The sequence below is a fragment of the Octopus bimaculoides genome, chromosome 5 (genome assembly GCF_001194135.2).
Source record: "Octopus bimaculoides isolate UCB-OBI-ISO-001 chromosome 5, ASM119413v2, whole genome shotgun sequence".
NCBI classification, from domain to species: Eukaryota; Metazoa; Mollusca; class Cephalopoda; order Octopoda; family Octopodidae; genus Octopus; species Octopus bimaculoides.
This window is the reverse complement of record NC_068985.1, coordinates 46,466,276-46,482,257: the sequence shown is the minus strand read 5'-3', so window position 1 is coordinate 46,482,257 and position 15,982 is coordinate 46,466,276. Positions and strand designations below refer to the sequence as shown.

The 15,982-nt window shown below is 33.7% G+C and overlaps 1 protein-coding gene across 3 annotated transcripts in view; it reads right to left on the bottom strand.

Moving 5' to 3' along the window:
* Positions 1–15,982, bottom strand: part of LOC106879078 (E3 ubiquitin-protein ligase PDZRN3-B) — a 768,027-nt gene that overhangs the window by 11,550 nt on the left and 740,495 nt on the right. For 2 of the 3 annotated variants that reach the window (XM_052968369.1, XM_052968371.1), the window contains exons 7-9: positions 14,142–14,204; positions 4,316–4,414; positions 1,979–2,011 (exon numbers count right to left, since the gene is read on the bottom strand). In XM_052968369.1, coding sequence (XP_052824329.1) covers positions 1,979–2,011; positions 4,316–4,414; positions 14,142–14,204 — 195 coding nt within the window. The remainder of the gene's footprint in view (positions 1–1,978; positions 2,012–4,315; positions 4,415–14,141; positions 14,205–15,982) is intronic. The other variant, XM_052968370.1, reaches the window with a different exon arrangement.

Here is a 15,982-nt window from a genome sequence, read left to right as displayed (position 1 = left end):
GTGCTTATTTTCTTTTTATTTTATTTTATTTTATTTCACAATATTAATTTTAGTTTTATTTTTTTTTTTACTTTCTATATTAATATACTATTTGTTTATTTTACACCAAAATTTTTTTTTCTTTTTTTCTTTTAGTAAATAAGCCTATGTTTGCCAGAGAAAATTACTTTATTTCTTGTGGTGATAAAAAAAAAAAAAAAATATCCAACCACATTTATTCAAATTTTATTTTATTTTATCCCACACTACACATATGCAAAAGACAAAAAGAGAAATCATCATCCATTGGTTGATTTGTGAAGAGAGGGGGAAGGGGAGTATTGAATGCCTTTGGCTTCCCAAGTTTATTTCAATTATATCACCCAAGTAAACATGATGTAAGCCAAGCCATTATGACATGACCCAACTTTTAAGTCCTTCTCACTCATTAGTTCAGAAATGATATTTAAAATAATATTTTTACTATGCTACAACTGAAAAAAATAAACTGTACATAGATTAGGATATATGAAAGAAACAAGAGTAACACTTTTTAATCAAAACTGACACGATCCCATAAAGGAAACACTTCCAAAACAGGTCATATTGAATGAAGTGTTGTTCAATATCCATATCAAGGTGATCAGACTTTAATCAAATTCTTCACCCAAATAGTATCATTACTAGGTGCAGGCATGACTGTGAGGTTAGAAGTTTGCTTCTCAATCACATGGTTCCGGGTTCAGTCCTACTGCGTGACACCTTGGGCAAGTGTCTTCTACTATAGCCTCGGGTCGACCAAAGCCTTGTGAGTAGATTTGGTAAGCAGAAACTGAAAGAAACCCCGTCATATATATGTGTGTGTGTGTGTATGTCTCTTTGGTGTTGGTGTGTTTACATCCCTGTAATTTAGGAGTTCAGCAAAAGAGACCAACAGAATTAGTACTAGGCTTTAAAAAAAAGAAGTATTTGGGTCAATTAATTCAACTAAAACCCTTCAAAGTGGTGCCCCAGCATGGCCACAGTCAAATGATTAAAACAAATAAAAGATAGGTGTGGTAGCAGGTAATTTCAACAGATACAATTTCAGTCATATTCTTATTCAAAGATGTTTTCCAAACATCTGTTTTGATATAAAACCTTGTTGACTGACTTGCTAGAAATAATAAAAAGGAAAATAAATGTGCCCTTTTAAAGCCTAGCCAGGCTCATGGGCCTGGTTTCTCGGTTTCTATGGCGTATGTGTTCCCCCCAGCTGGACGGGATGCCAGTCCATCGCAGCATTACTCATTTTTGCCAGCTGAGTGGGCTGGAGCAACGTGAAATGGAGTGTTTTGCTCAAGAACACAACTTGTCGCCCAGTCCAGGAATTGCAACCACAATCTTACGATCATGATGCTGACACCCTAAGCACTAAGCCACACACCTCCACACTTGCTAGAAATAGTAAGCAATTATCCCTCACATCAATTTATCACTTAAAAAGAAAAACCCATCAGATTGTGCAATGTAGTTCTAGAGTGACACCATACTAAGAATAAAGATGAGAGGGCCATTACTGGAATAGCTTTAATCACAGACCTGACTTAGAACTAACAATAACAATTAATAATAAATAAATGACTTCAATTTATCAACCCAACTTCCAAGTTATTGATCACCTAAAGAATTTATTGATAGCCTTTTCCTGTTAAAAATATGGCACAAAAGGAAAGTTATCCCACATCATGCTGTGTGAAGAAGGTATTTGTTACAATTATGACAAAGACAATGTTCATTATTTACTTAATTTACATTTGATGGATATTTGTCCTCATCTTGTTTGTTGTTAACACAATGTTTTGGTTGATATACCCCCCGGCCTTCATCAGGTGTCTTGGGGAAATTTCGAACCTGGGTTCTCATTCCTAAGGTATTTTTTGATGTTATCATTATTATCACTATTATTATTATTATTATTGGACATATGGCGTAGTGGTTAAGAGTGCGGGCTACTAACCTCAAGATTCTGAGTTCGATTCCAGGCAGTGACCTGAATAATAATAATAATAATAACATTGAAAAATAATGTATATAATTGCCCATCTCTTAAATATAGACAATGTTATTGATGATGTTTTCGACTTTAGGCACTAAGAGTGAAATTTGTAGGGAGGGGCTGGTTGATTACAGTGACCCCCAAAAGGATGAAAAGAAAAGTTAAGCTGAAAAGATTCTGAACTCAGAACATAAAGATGAACAAAATGCCACTAAGCATTTTGTCTGGCATGCTAACAATTCTGCCAGCTTACCCTCTTAATAGTGGTTTCAAAATTTGGTACAAGGCCAGCAATTTTAAGGGAGGTGGGGGTAAGTTGATTAAATCAACCCCAGTGTCCAACTGATATTTATTTTATTGCCTTCAAAAGTATGAAAGGTACAGTTGACCGAGGTGGAATTTGAACTCAGAGCATAAAGCTAGAAGAAATGCTGCAAAGCATTTTGTTCAGCCTGCCACCTCAATAATAATAATAATAATAATAATAATAATGTACATGTTTTGTCTTGGTATAAAACATGGGCTACAGCAAATATCTGCTCAATACCACAGATTTGCTTGACCTTAACCAGTTGAGTATGTCTCTTAGTGGCTGATGATATATGCATCTCTGATCATGAGTAGGGGTAGTGGGGGGGGGGGCTTCATAGCCAGGTGTCGAGAGGAATTCTTTGGGATTTGAATAATTCACTTCTGGAAACATGGATGTTTCATTCATCATTCTTAAACAAACCTTATGCAGGGACCTTTTGAGTGGGAGGGGCTACTAAACCTGAGGAAAATTCTAACTGGGCCCCATTTGCAAGGTCATATACTGTTTATCTTGATATGAGATCACCATGTCGCGTACATATGGTCGTGATGCATGGGCCTGGTTTACCCTTATCAGATGGGTAGTCATGATGGGTATACTGGGCTTTGTATATTTGTACCCCAGTGTCACTTTGATGGCATGCACTGCTCCCTCACTCAATAATAATGGTTTCAAATTCTGACACAAGGCCAGAAATTTCAGGAGAAGGGTAAGTCAGTTACATTGACCCCTGAAAGGATAAAACATAACATCAACCCCAGCAGAATTTGAATTCAGATGGATGAAATGCTGCTAAGCATTTTTCCTGGCATGCTAGCAATTCTGCCAGCTCGCCACCTTAATAATAATAATGATAATAATAATCCTTTCTACTATAAGCACAAGGCCTGAAATTTGTAGGAGGGGGGTAGTCGATTACATCAACTCCAGTACTCAACTGGTACTTATTTCATTGACCCCAAAAGGATGAAAGACAAAGTCTACCTTGGTGGAATTTGAATTCAGAATGTAGCGACAGACGAAATACCACTAAGCATTTTGCTCGCCGTTCTAATGATTTCTGCCATCTCCTTGCCTTAACAACAACAACAACAACAATGATAATGATAATAACAAAAATAGTAGTAGTAGTAGTAATGATAATAATAATGATTTGTTTCTGACTTGTATTTAATAATTGATTCTAATAATAATAATAATAATAAAGGCCTTTCCTCTTGAGACTAATGATAAACTGTCCAAAATTAGTTATTTCTTAGGAACTGATAAATTGACTAAGTGCAAATTTAGGAATTACTAGTCTTTTTGCATTCTTACATATTTTTTCCATTTCTTATAAAATTAATCAATATCTGTGTCTTATAGAGACACACATCCACTTATATTTACAAAAAGCATTCCTTTGATACATACTATGACTTGTTACTATCAACACACATATGTATGTATATGTATGTATGTATGTATGTATTATTCATTGATTTTACATAAATTACACACACACACAAAGAATAAAAATGAAAGGTTACCAAAAGAAAATAAAAAACTATATAGAACTATGAAAAAATTCTTAGATTAAGCCAGGCAGCGGAACTTGTACCTATATACTGTTTTATTAGATTGGTAGCCAGAGGCTAGAGAAGATTTTTTTCAATGCAATGAAGTGAATAAAAGGGGGGGGGGGAAGAAAATTGAAGGAACAACAAAAAGAAAGCTAAGACAAAACTGAGTGACATGAATTGAATGAAAGACAGGGGAGAAGGAGTATCTCACCCAACCCCGAGGGGCAACAACAGAAGAAAAGACAGTCGAAAAAAAAATAATTATATAAATGATAATGATAACAAGAACACCATCATCATCATCAACAGCAGCAGCAACAACAAAAGCTCCTGGAACAGTTATGTAAGAAATAAGTGAAACTGAGGAAACGAAAATTGATATTGGAAGCGGAGGTAGAGTAAAATATTGCTGGTTATTTTTACCTGGATTTGATGGCGAGCAACAAGAAGACAGATATCCAATGTGGACTCTGAAAAAAGTTTAATTGCTTGGTTTCGACCATGAAGTTCAACACCATTGATCTGCAGGGTGTAAAAAAAGACAAAAAAAAATGGAAAAAAAAGAGAAAATTAAAACATCAGAAAGCATACATATATACACACATTACAGAAATGGTAAAAGAAATCTAGAATGTAGTTTCCAGATGAAACCTAATGTTAAAATTACTTTTTTCAATATTGTTATACTTTTTCGTTTTTTATATATATATATAAAATCATCCCAGACAATGCTTATGGTCAAATCAAGCAGGATTTAATATTGAGATAAAAAAAAATTATATATATATATATATATATATATATATATCCAACCCATGCCAGCATGAAAAGCAGTCAAAATAATAAAAAATATATATGATACACAAAAAAACATGTGTTGAGTTTGTATGTGTTTATATTTATTTATAACCTCCAGTAAATGTCACAATAAGCCTGAAATTTGGTAATGAATTTTTCATGTAATAAGTTTTTTTTATTCATCCAGTGAATCAGATTAACTTTCTCTGGCACGTTTTTTTATAACAATATGTTCGTTCAGTTCACTGATCTCTTCAACAACAATAAAAATTTAAAAAACTTTCCATGTATCCAACTTTGCCACAAGTGAACATGTTTCAAAACAGATTAATGCATTGTTACAGCACCAACACTAATTTATATAAAGTATCCCTTTATCCTCTTGTAAGTATGGTTTTATTTATTTATATATTTATCTATTTATTTTCTCTTTTATTGAAGTCATAGAATTTATTATAACATGAACAAAACTTGAAATACTAAGCCTTGAATTTTAATGTTTCACAGGTTATAACTCAAACTTTAGAATATGAAGTTCTTAGACTTCAAATCTGTACCACTTCTTTGCATGATAAATAAAACAGAAACTGTCATTCATGATTACACTAAAAATGAAATTTAATTAAGATTCAATGTGAAATATAAAGACTTTACAGGGTTATAAGACTGCACTGTTTTTCTAGACTAATAATCTGTTATCAATAATTTTAACATTTTGACTTTCATTCTAATAAATGAATTTTTGGCAGGCAATCAGGATGAAGAAAAATACTGAAAATACCTCATGCTGTTTTACCATAATGATTTTCAGAGAACAAGCTAAATTGTGAAGTAACCTACAAAATGTATTGATTACAATGATTTAGGAGAGTAATTAATAGATTCAAATGTAAAAATACATAGTTTTTTTAGCTAAAATAATCTGTGCTATATTTACTGAAACTATTTCTAGCATTAAAATTATGATTGTCTGTTCAAATTAAAGTGGACAGTTAACTATAACCAGTTCATAGGTTTAGCTAAAAGACATTTCTAGAGTCTATGCAAGGACAGAGGCATGGTTATGAGGATCCAAGATCAATCCCACAACAAGGCACCTTGCATAAGCGTCTTCTACCATAGATTCAAGTTGATCAATAGCTTGTGAGAGGAATCTTGTAGATAGAAGCTATGCAGAAACTTGTCATATTTTTGCGTGTGTGTGTGTTAGAGACAATGACGTTGTTTCCTGTAACTCAGTAATGGAACAAATAGTAATTGAAAAGTACCGAGATTAACATGATCAACATAAACCCTGGAAGCAACGAAGAAAACAGTAAAAGAATAAAGGAACTGGTAGCAGCTTTGCTCTGCATTCTCCATTTCATTTAACTCCACCTATCTGTTTTGTCTTTTCTATCTGGATTCAAACAGAGAGGAAATTAACTGTACTAAATGTACTGAAATTGTATCAGAAAGAAAAAAAAAAAAAAAAAAAAAAAACTGAAGGCTCTCTCTATATGGTTAACTAGAACTAGTAATTAATCAAGTCACGCTCTCCAGGTGACTTATACATCTTTAGACTAAGGTTCCTCCTATACTAACCAAATAACATAGTAAGCTTTCGATCTATAGTAGCTATCAAATAAATTGCAGACACCAGGTTTTTAATCTTTTATTTTAGTCATTAGACAGCAACCGTGCTGGAGCACTGCCTTCGAGAATTTTAGTTGAATGAATCAACCCAAGTACTTTTTTTCTTTTTCTAAACTTGGTATTTATTCCAAGGGTCCTTTTTGCTGAACCACTAAGTTACAGAAACATAAACACACAGACACCAGTTGTCAAGTGGTTGTGGGGGGATGGAAATGAGATACATACTTGTCCAAAGTACCAATCACAGGGACTGAACCTGGAACCATGTAATTGGGAAACAAACTTCTTACCACATAACCATGCCTGTGTAATATTTCTTCATAGTTAGTTTTTGAAATACTTGCAATCGGATACATGTACACAACTACATCAGCATATAAAAAAAAGAATAGTTTGAGAATTTTTTAATACTAGAATATCGTGCATCAGAATTCTTTCCATGCACACTCACCCCACACACAAATGCAATGAAACAATTCTGGTCCAGCTGATCTAGACAATGTAACCGATCCAACACTTTGATATGAAGAAGGAAACCGGGAGGTGATTTTAAACCTTTAACAACCCAATATCCCAAAGTCTATTCTCATTGGATTAAAGAACAAAGTCTAGCATGACAGAATTACAAGGTAAATAAACGCACTTACTCTCTCTTTTACTTGTTTCACTCATTTGACTGTGGCCATGCTGGAGCACCGCCTTTAGTCGAGAAAATCGACCCCAGGACTTATTCTTTGTAAGCCTATCGGTCTCTTTTTGCCGAACCATTAAGTTACGGGGACGTAAACACAGCAGCATCAGTTGTCAAGCAATGGTGGGGAGACAAACACAGACATGCAAACACATATATATATATACATATATATGACGGGCTTCTTTCAGTTTCTGTCTACCAAATCCTCTCACAAGGCTTTGGTCGGCCCGAGGCTATAGTAGAAGACACTTGCCCAAGGTGCCACACAGTGGGACTGAACCCAGAACCATGTGGTTGGTAAGCAAGCTACTTACCACACAGCCACTCCTGTGCTTGTTAAAATATAATTCAAGAATTTACTATTGAGCTGCTGTTCTATGTTGGAACAAGTATATCTGTAAGCTGATAACAACCCAAGCACCAATCAATTTATTTGATCAGTGCAACACTGCTGTCTTATATTGAAAACCTATAAATCTCAAAAGTCTACAAATATACAGAGCCGTGAAATACAACAGAAACAGGTTGATTGCACAATAACATAAACAACACATTCTATCACTGATTTTCACACATGAAATATTTAAATTAGGTAGCAGATGCTTTGTTGCAACTATTAACACACTTTGGCCAGAACTGAAGTGTTGGTTCCATATACAAGAAAGAAACCCATAGTTTATCAATCCATAAACTCATCTCAAACAAAAGTTAGGCTACAACAATGATATTTCTTTATAATGAATGAAGAATATCTTTATAGAACACATTTCCAAATATTTCTGAATGCTGATTTTTGCTCATATTTAAATAAGTAGTAGCAGTAGTAGTGTCAGAAGCAGCAATAGTGCTAGTAATAGTATATATGTAATACTTAGTATATTTTTATGAAGTTTGAAGATTGATCTCTCAAAATTGTATATGAAAACTGTTGTTAAGACAAACCATTTGACTAAATAATAATCTTTTAAAGAAATTAAGATAACAATTCTTTCATTTAAACTTTGTTTTTGTTTTTTTTTTAATTAGGTATGATGGTGACTTTTTAAGAAATTAGACCTGCTTGTCTACCATTATTTAGATGAACTTTTTATTCCAATTTAACTATTTACCAATATGAATGTTGAATCTAAAAAGCAAGACAGCAAAAGCCTAATTAGTTTAATTGCATGTCCACAAAAAAATACCTAAGTTTAACCCATTAGCATTTAAACTGGCCATGTCCGGCCTGAATATTTTACTTGTTTTTTGTTCAAACTAGTTAGATCTAGCCTTTCACACTTACCCTATAATGTCCTTCTAAAAGTAAACAATCATATCATCGAAATCTTGAAGTTATGAGGTAATGCATGATTAATTCAAAACAATGGGAATAAATAAACATTGCATTTGACAGAGTAATCTGAACATTAAAGAGTTAAACAAGGTTAATTACAGCAATGACAACAACTATGGCTTAAAAATTTATCCATTATACTTTAACTGCAGTGGTTCAAGACTTTTGTGGAATGCATGAAAAATCCTTTTTATTAGATGGGATAAACCTATGGTTTAACATAATTTCTAGTGTTCTTCACAAAGATACCAAACAAGAGAATGTTTTCTTTAACTAGTTTGCTAGAACACATACTGACACACTTCATTTATAGCCAGCACGATTCTTGCCTATAGCCAACACACATCTCATATGTAGCAAATACACCTCATATATAACCAGCACTGACCTCATATACAAGGGGGTACTGAGAAGTTCCTTGCTTTAAGGGTATCACAAAAAGCTTGGTTGGAAACCCAACCTTCCAAGTTCTTTCACTGGGCTTAGAAAAACTGAAGGACTGCTGCAATAAGTGTGTGAATCTGAGAGAGGAACATGTTGAATATAATCATAATCAATGGATCCTCTTGGTATTTTCATTTACCTAAAGCCAGGAACTTTTCAGCACCCCCTCGTATAGCTAATACACAGCTTGCATCACTTACACAAAGTGTGGGCAAACTATTGCACCTTATATGTTTTTGAATGGCACACAATGCCGTGTTTATATAAACATAAGCTAGAACTTTGTAATAAATCTCCACATCCAACTCTTATCTTTCTTCCATTTGCTTATACTGTCTCTTAATCAAATGTTATGCTTTACTTTGGTACAATTTTGCTGCTAGACATAGGTTGCCAATGGCTAATTCACATTAGCCATAATACCATCCATTATTAAACTATTTTTTCCAGTCATATAAGAGATTTTCATGGAATCCTTTGTTGTTGTTGTTTTTTTTTTATAGATATAAAGAGGAGACATTTTACAGATGTTGTTCCAAGACTGGTAGTAAGAAAGCAATGGAAGAAACCACAAATCAGAAACTGGTCTAAATCATGGCAACAAAAGGGACTCTACAAAAACCACCCCAGACCCAGACGGTGGCGCTAAATTGGATGATGAATTAAGTTTGTGATCCAAGAATATGCACAGTACATCTGTGCATAGTTTCTATCTAGTAAATTTCACTTATCAAGGCATAGGTCAACCTAGGACAATGATAGGAGATAATTGCCCAAGGTGCTATGCAGTAGGAACAAACTCTGAACAATATGATTGCTGAGCAAACTTCTTAACCACATCGTTATATACTTAAACATTGTGTCAATTGTTATTTGATCAACAAAGGATAAATGCCACAAGCAGATGTGTCAATCATAAGAGATTGTGTCAATGTAAATTCAAAAAGTAATCACTTGGAATTATCACATAAGACTAAACTTGGAAAACAAATAAACACTTTGAAGCCCAGATGTTTTTATTCTAATCTGAGATTCTACAATAATAATATCAGCTTATAATAAACATTTTATAAAATGTAAATTGGAGCATTTTATTGAGTCACCAGTATAGTAAGGTTACTTTTTACCTTGCAACGCAGAAGGGATTCTCACTACTCTATAATGTCACTGTGCATTCAGGACAATGTGTTTGAAAAAAAATGGGTAGAAGGAAAGGTGATTGCAGAAATGATCTTGGTTGGGAAAAGGGCAAGAGTAAAAATATAGGGTGGATAAGACTGGAGTGATAGTAAGAGTTATGGTGAGTGTCTGTAGAAACGAGTTGGAGAAAGTATAAATTCCAACAGCAGAATTGCAACAATTATCGATTTAAAAGGCAGAGGTACAGGGAGTAGTGATATGGGGAGTACCAATAAAAATAGATCTGCAAGCAGTATCAATTTAACCAGTAGAGTTGCAGGATTCGTTTGAAAAATTTCACTGCCTGGTCTGTTTAATATAGTCACTAGAACTAGTCCCACTTTGATGTGCTTAAAGCATTTTTACCAGTTTGCTTCTTTGACACTAATTGATGGTGCTGTCTAAAAAGGAAAACTACAAAAGTATACAATGATTGCCATTATATTGCTTGGTGTTAAAAGAAACCTCTAGTTCTTTCACTCCAAGCTCCCTTGTGTGTATGTGTGTGCAAGCACAGACATACACACACATTTATTTGAATGTTGATATATTTATACATACATACACACACACACACACACACACACACACATATATATATATATATATATATATACATGTGTGTGTATGCACATATATATATATATATATATATGTGTGTGTATGCACATATATATATATATATATACATGTGTGTGTATGCACACACACATATATATATATATGCTTCAGAGTGTGCTTCTTTTTGGGATATATGAACTACTGACAATTTATAAATATAATACACACACATACATACACACACATGCACACTCACATTTGGATCTTCTCATATCAGACAGCAAAGAACATTTACATGATGTTGCAACAAATATGCACATTTATGTTAGTAGATCTAGGAAGCCGCTGAGGTGCATGTATGCATATCGGGGAGGGGTAAGACAAGTAAATGTGAATGAGTGTACGTACATATATTATGTTTAGCTCTTGTGCACTTAACACGTGAGTGGGTATGTGTGCATATATACACTTGAGTATATAAATGTGTACATAACTTTATGTAACATGTTATAAGATATAGCTGTTCTCGTTAGTGACACATAAGATGTATAGGTTTCATTTCATATGTCTAGAATATTGTAAACACATACAGTGATAACTCACACACACACACACTCTTGCATACACATATACAAAAACCTTCTCTATACATTAATACATAGACCATGCTAGGAATATATTGAAGTTTCATCCACATATGTATGAAAGGATAACCCCTATCTTCCTGGACTAAAAACATTCTACACCACTTATTAGGTCAAACTTTTGAAAATGAGCCAACTATATGGCCGTTATATAATCACTCAAACTGCTAGAAATAGTTACCAAATCCCCCTCAGTTGACATTCCAAAAATGAAATTTGTAAAACAGAAATACCAAATAGCTAAAACAAAACAAAACAATCCAAGAGGGGCTAGTAGAATGTCATCACTTCAGAGTTCTTGGAAAGGCAACATGTGTATCCAGGATATGTGTTGATACATTATGCTCAAGAGGAATACATTTTTGATATTATAATAGCAAATATATTGATTTCAAATTTTGGCACAAGGCCAGTAATTTCAGGGGAAATGTTAAGTCAATTACATCGATCCCAGTGTTCAACTGGTACTTATTTTATGAACCCCAAAAGGATGAAAGACAAAGTTGACCTCAGTGGAATATGAACTCAGAACATAAAGACAGTCTAAAAAGCCACTAAGCATTTGCCAGCTCACCACCCAAACAACAGAAAATATATTGGCAAACTGATTGATTGAATGCTCCCAATTTATATTTTATGCAAGTGTTAAGTGTATGCATATCTACATTGTTTTAAAGAAAAAACATTTCCCAAAAGAATGTTTGTACAAATGTCTGTTAATTTAATCACTGGACCATAATGGGGTGTAACATCTATTCTCCACTGCTGGTTTGGGTTGAAGGGTCACGGTGACTAACTGAGTGGCATAGCTCTTTGTCATCTGGTACACACAGCAATAGAGAACTGCACCAATGTTTGTGGTTGTAAATGTCACTTTTTTTGTATGATATTTTACAATTAGAAATGTGTGCGTGCGTGTGTGAATTGGAAGTTGGAATAAATCTGAAGGGTGAAATTCATGAGTAACTGTAACCTTTCATATTATGAAACCAACTCCCATCTACATCAGCTTTACTATTCATCCTTCCAAGGTCAATAAAATGAAGAACAATTCAAGGGTATCAATTTAATCTAGTAATCTCGTCCATCAAAACTACTGGCCTTGTACCTAAACCAGAAACCTTATTTTGCATTTGTATCAAATTTTTCCACATTTTTTAAAAAAACACAATCTTGCATTTTTAAAAAAACACAATCTTGCACTTTTAAAAAAAATTTGTTATTTCTCAATACTTCAAACAATAAAGTGAATCCAATAATGGACATTAATCAAGCGCATGACAGTCCTACACTCACAGAAAGGAGATTCCACATTAAATCCCTATATCTGGTTCCATCTTTCATTCTCACATTGGTGGAGTATATTTTAGCTGTCATCTTTCCTTCCACATATGCTTATATAAAGGCTCTTCTGTCATATATGTGTGTATGTGTATGTGACAGTTGATATTCTCATGTTTATACAAGCTGGGTTTCTTTTTGTGTAACTTATCAGTGTATTTATTTTATTCACTCTTCCTTCCCTGTACACATTCTTTGCCTTTCTTTTCCACTCTGTACTTGCCCTGAATAATCATGAAATCTATCTCGACATTACTTGTAACATCAGTTACGCTATACACTAATAATAAACACTCCTGACTACTTGTACCACTAAAGATGACTTGCAGGCTAGACTATCATGGCCCAAATACCACTATGAACTCTTGGGGGAAAATCACTGTAGATAGCAAGAAATTTGTATAATCACTTGCAGCTTCTATTGGAATAGTAAATAAAGGAAAGGACAAGGAATGTGAAACCAGGAAATGGATAAATGTACCAACAAAACACTGTTGTGAGGGGAAATTAAACTAAGTGTAATAATGAGAGAGGAAATATCAAATTGTTTTGAAAAAAGGCTCTGCTTGAAATGTCAGTTATTTTGTCTCTTCACAGCACCATAGCTCAAGTTTTAGTTCCAACTGAAGTGAGACCCTTGTTTAATATAGGCTCAACTAGGATCCTTACATTGTTGTTGAATATATTTTATGCAGAAGATTAGCTACTTATGAGCTAAATCATGAAGGGTGGGTTAAATTCACAGCCAAAGCAGCACAGACTGAAAACAATAACGAAATAGAATTTGTAGTTCATAACTTTAACACAATGTTTCTTTCATCCCTACCTTCAGTAAATGGATCATGGCCATGCTAGAGCACCAATTTCAAGATTTTTTTTTATCAATTGCATTTTATTGAATGGTTAAGTTTTATATATCTTTTTCACATATAAGGATATAACTTGATGCACTATCACTCTCTCTCTCTCTCTCTGCAACTTTAACTACTGGATCAACTGAAAACCATTACAGAAAACACCTGCTCAAGGTATCACACAATATGATCAAACTTCAAACCTGTTGGTTATGAAACCAACTTTTTAACCATACGACTAAGCCTGTACAGATGTTTCATTATGAATTTAAATTCTAAATGAGTCAGCAGACATTAAGAGATGCTGTAAAAGGATTTTTTAAATTTTATTTATAACTGACGATATTGGATTTGGTATTTTTAGATGCTCTGTCTAAGAATTATATCAATGATTGTATGTGCTTCTATATATTATCTGAAAAACTCTTTTGACCTAAAGAATCTTAGCTATCATCATTCATATTGGTTACGTAAAACATTGATTCTATTGTTGTTCAGGCCTGGGTTAGCACAGAATGAACAATACTTATGCCAAAGGTGCTTCAGCCATCCTGACATTTTAAGCCTATTGAGAACCACATTATCTAAAGTGTATTTCCTCTTTTATGACAATGGGCTGTGATTTAAGGCAGATTTTTGCTGCTGAGTTTAGCAGGTCAAAGAACCAAATAGAGGAGACTCCTCCGTTGGTTTAAGTAAGAAATTGCAATATTTCAGGGGATATAAAATTAACCAATAAAGGAAATAATTGAAAAAAAAGAAATACCTGCAGAATTTGATCCCCAGGGTGGATTCGACCATCTTTGGCAGCAATACTTTCACTCTCAACCTGAAATAAAAACAAAAACTGTGAAAATATTTGCAGTCATGAGCAGGTTATAAAAAATAATACTGACAAATAAAATTGATTCAATGTAAAGATAATTTTTACATGACAGAATTCAAGATATAGCTACAAATACAAGAAATCTCAAGAAAACCATTCACTGACTTAGTTGTTATTATTGCAGTCATTGAATAATTCCAGTTTTGAATAGATTTAGAATGGTGATTCTCAACCATTTTTTACTACATTTGATTCCTGTGAAGAGGGGAGTTTCATAGCTATTTGAAGTCTAAAAACTCCAATCATATTTTTAAGATAAAGTATTAAGAACTGTATTTAAAAAATGTTAGAATATTCTGTGTATTGTGGAAACAACCAATTTATTGCACATAAATTTTAACAACAAAATCTTATATGGACCCCGGTCAAGAACCAATGACTTAGAGTAGTGGATGACATTCTGTGACATGATTGGCAGTTTTAGTACAGTCACATAGTTGGGTTTGGGGTTGTTGTTTTAACCCTTTAGCATTTAAACTGGCTAAATCTGACCAAAATATTTTAATGTAAAAAAGCAGGCCAGATCCAGCCTCTCACACCAAACCTACAATGTTAATCTAAAAATAAACAATCAAATCATCGAAATCTCAAGGCTACAAGAAAAATTTTTAAATAATGTGAATAAATAAGCATTACATTTGGTGGAGAAACGTGAATGCTAAAGAGTTAAACTACATATTTGTTTTTAGGTACTTAATTCTTTAGTCTTAAGAAAATCAAACTCTCGACAATCAACAATGAAAGGATTTGAACTTAAAACTCGAAAATCAAAACAGAGAAACTGATTAATTAGTCCAATGTTACTAATCAGTCATTAACACAGCATTTATACTTTTCTATAAAATTAATAGACATTGTTAATGTCATTTGCAGTTTTAATTTGTTTAATCTAACTCTTGCTTCTAAAAACTACATCAAGATGGAAGCACTTTACTCTCTTCCTGTTTGACATTGGCTCAAAGCTAAACAAATGAGATAGATATTACACAACATGTAATTTGAAATGTTTTAATGTTCATATATGAAAATTTATCCAGGTTTATGGTTGCTACTATATACACATCATCACTACTGCTGTCACTGTTTTTACATCCACTTATCCAGACAGGCATGGGTTGGATAAGACTTACTGAAGCAGAATTCTATAACTAAATATCTAAGCTAACAAGTTACAGGAAATAATCTATGGGAGATCATAACCATAACATCAACATCACACAAATCATATCAATGCAAACACATGGAAAATAAAACTTGTGCATTCACACTGCATATACACACATTATACACAACAAACTTTCCACAAATTTCTGTCAACAAATTTTGTGCATTGGATGGAACTGAGGACCATGGGGTTAGAAAGCAAACTTAGTAACCACATGTGTGTGTGTGTGTGTGTGTGCGTGTCTCTCTCTCTCTCTCTCTCTGTCTGCATGGTACAAATTTAATTTGGGGGAAAAAATTTAGTTTGTGGTCTGTGGGAAGAGCCATTTTAACGATGCGTCCTGCCCTAACTCTTCGAAACGCCTGTGTTAGAATGGTGGCAGCTGATGAAGGGAAATGTTCTCTATGTGGCCTGTGTGTTTTCTGTACTCTGGTTATTATTATTTTTTTGTCTACGTTTTGTTTACAACGTCCTGTACCCAGATATGCACCTATATATACAGGTAGATGTAGGTATGCACATATTTGTACGTATATATGCATATACTCATTTATTA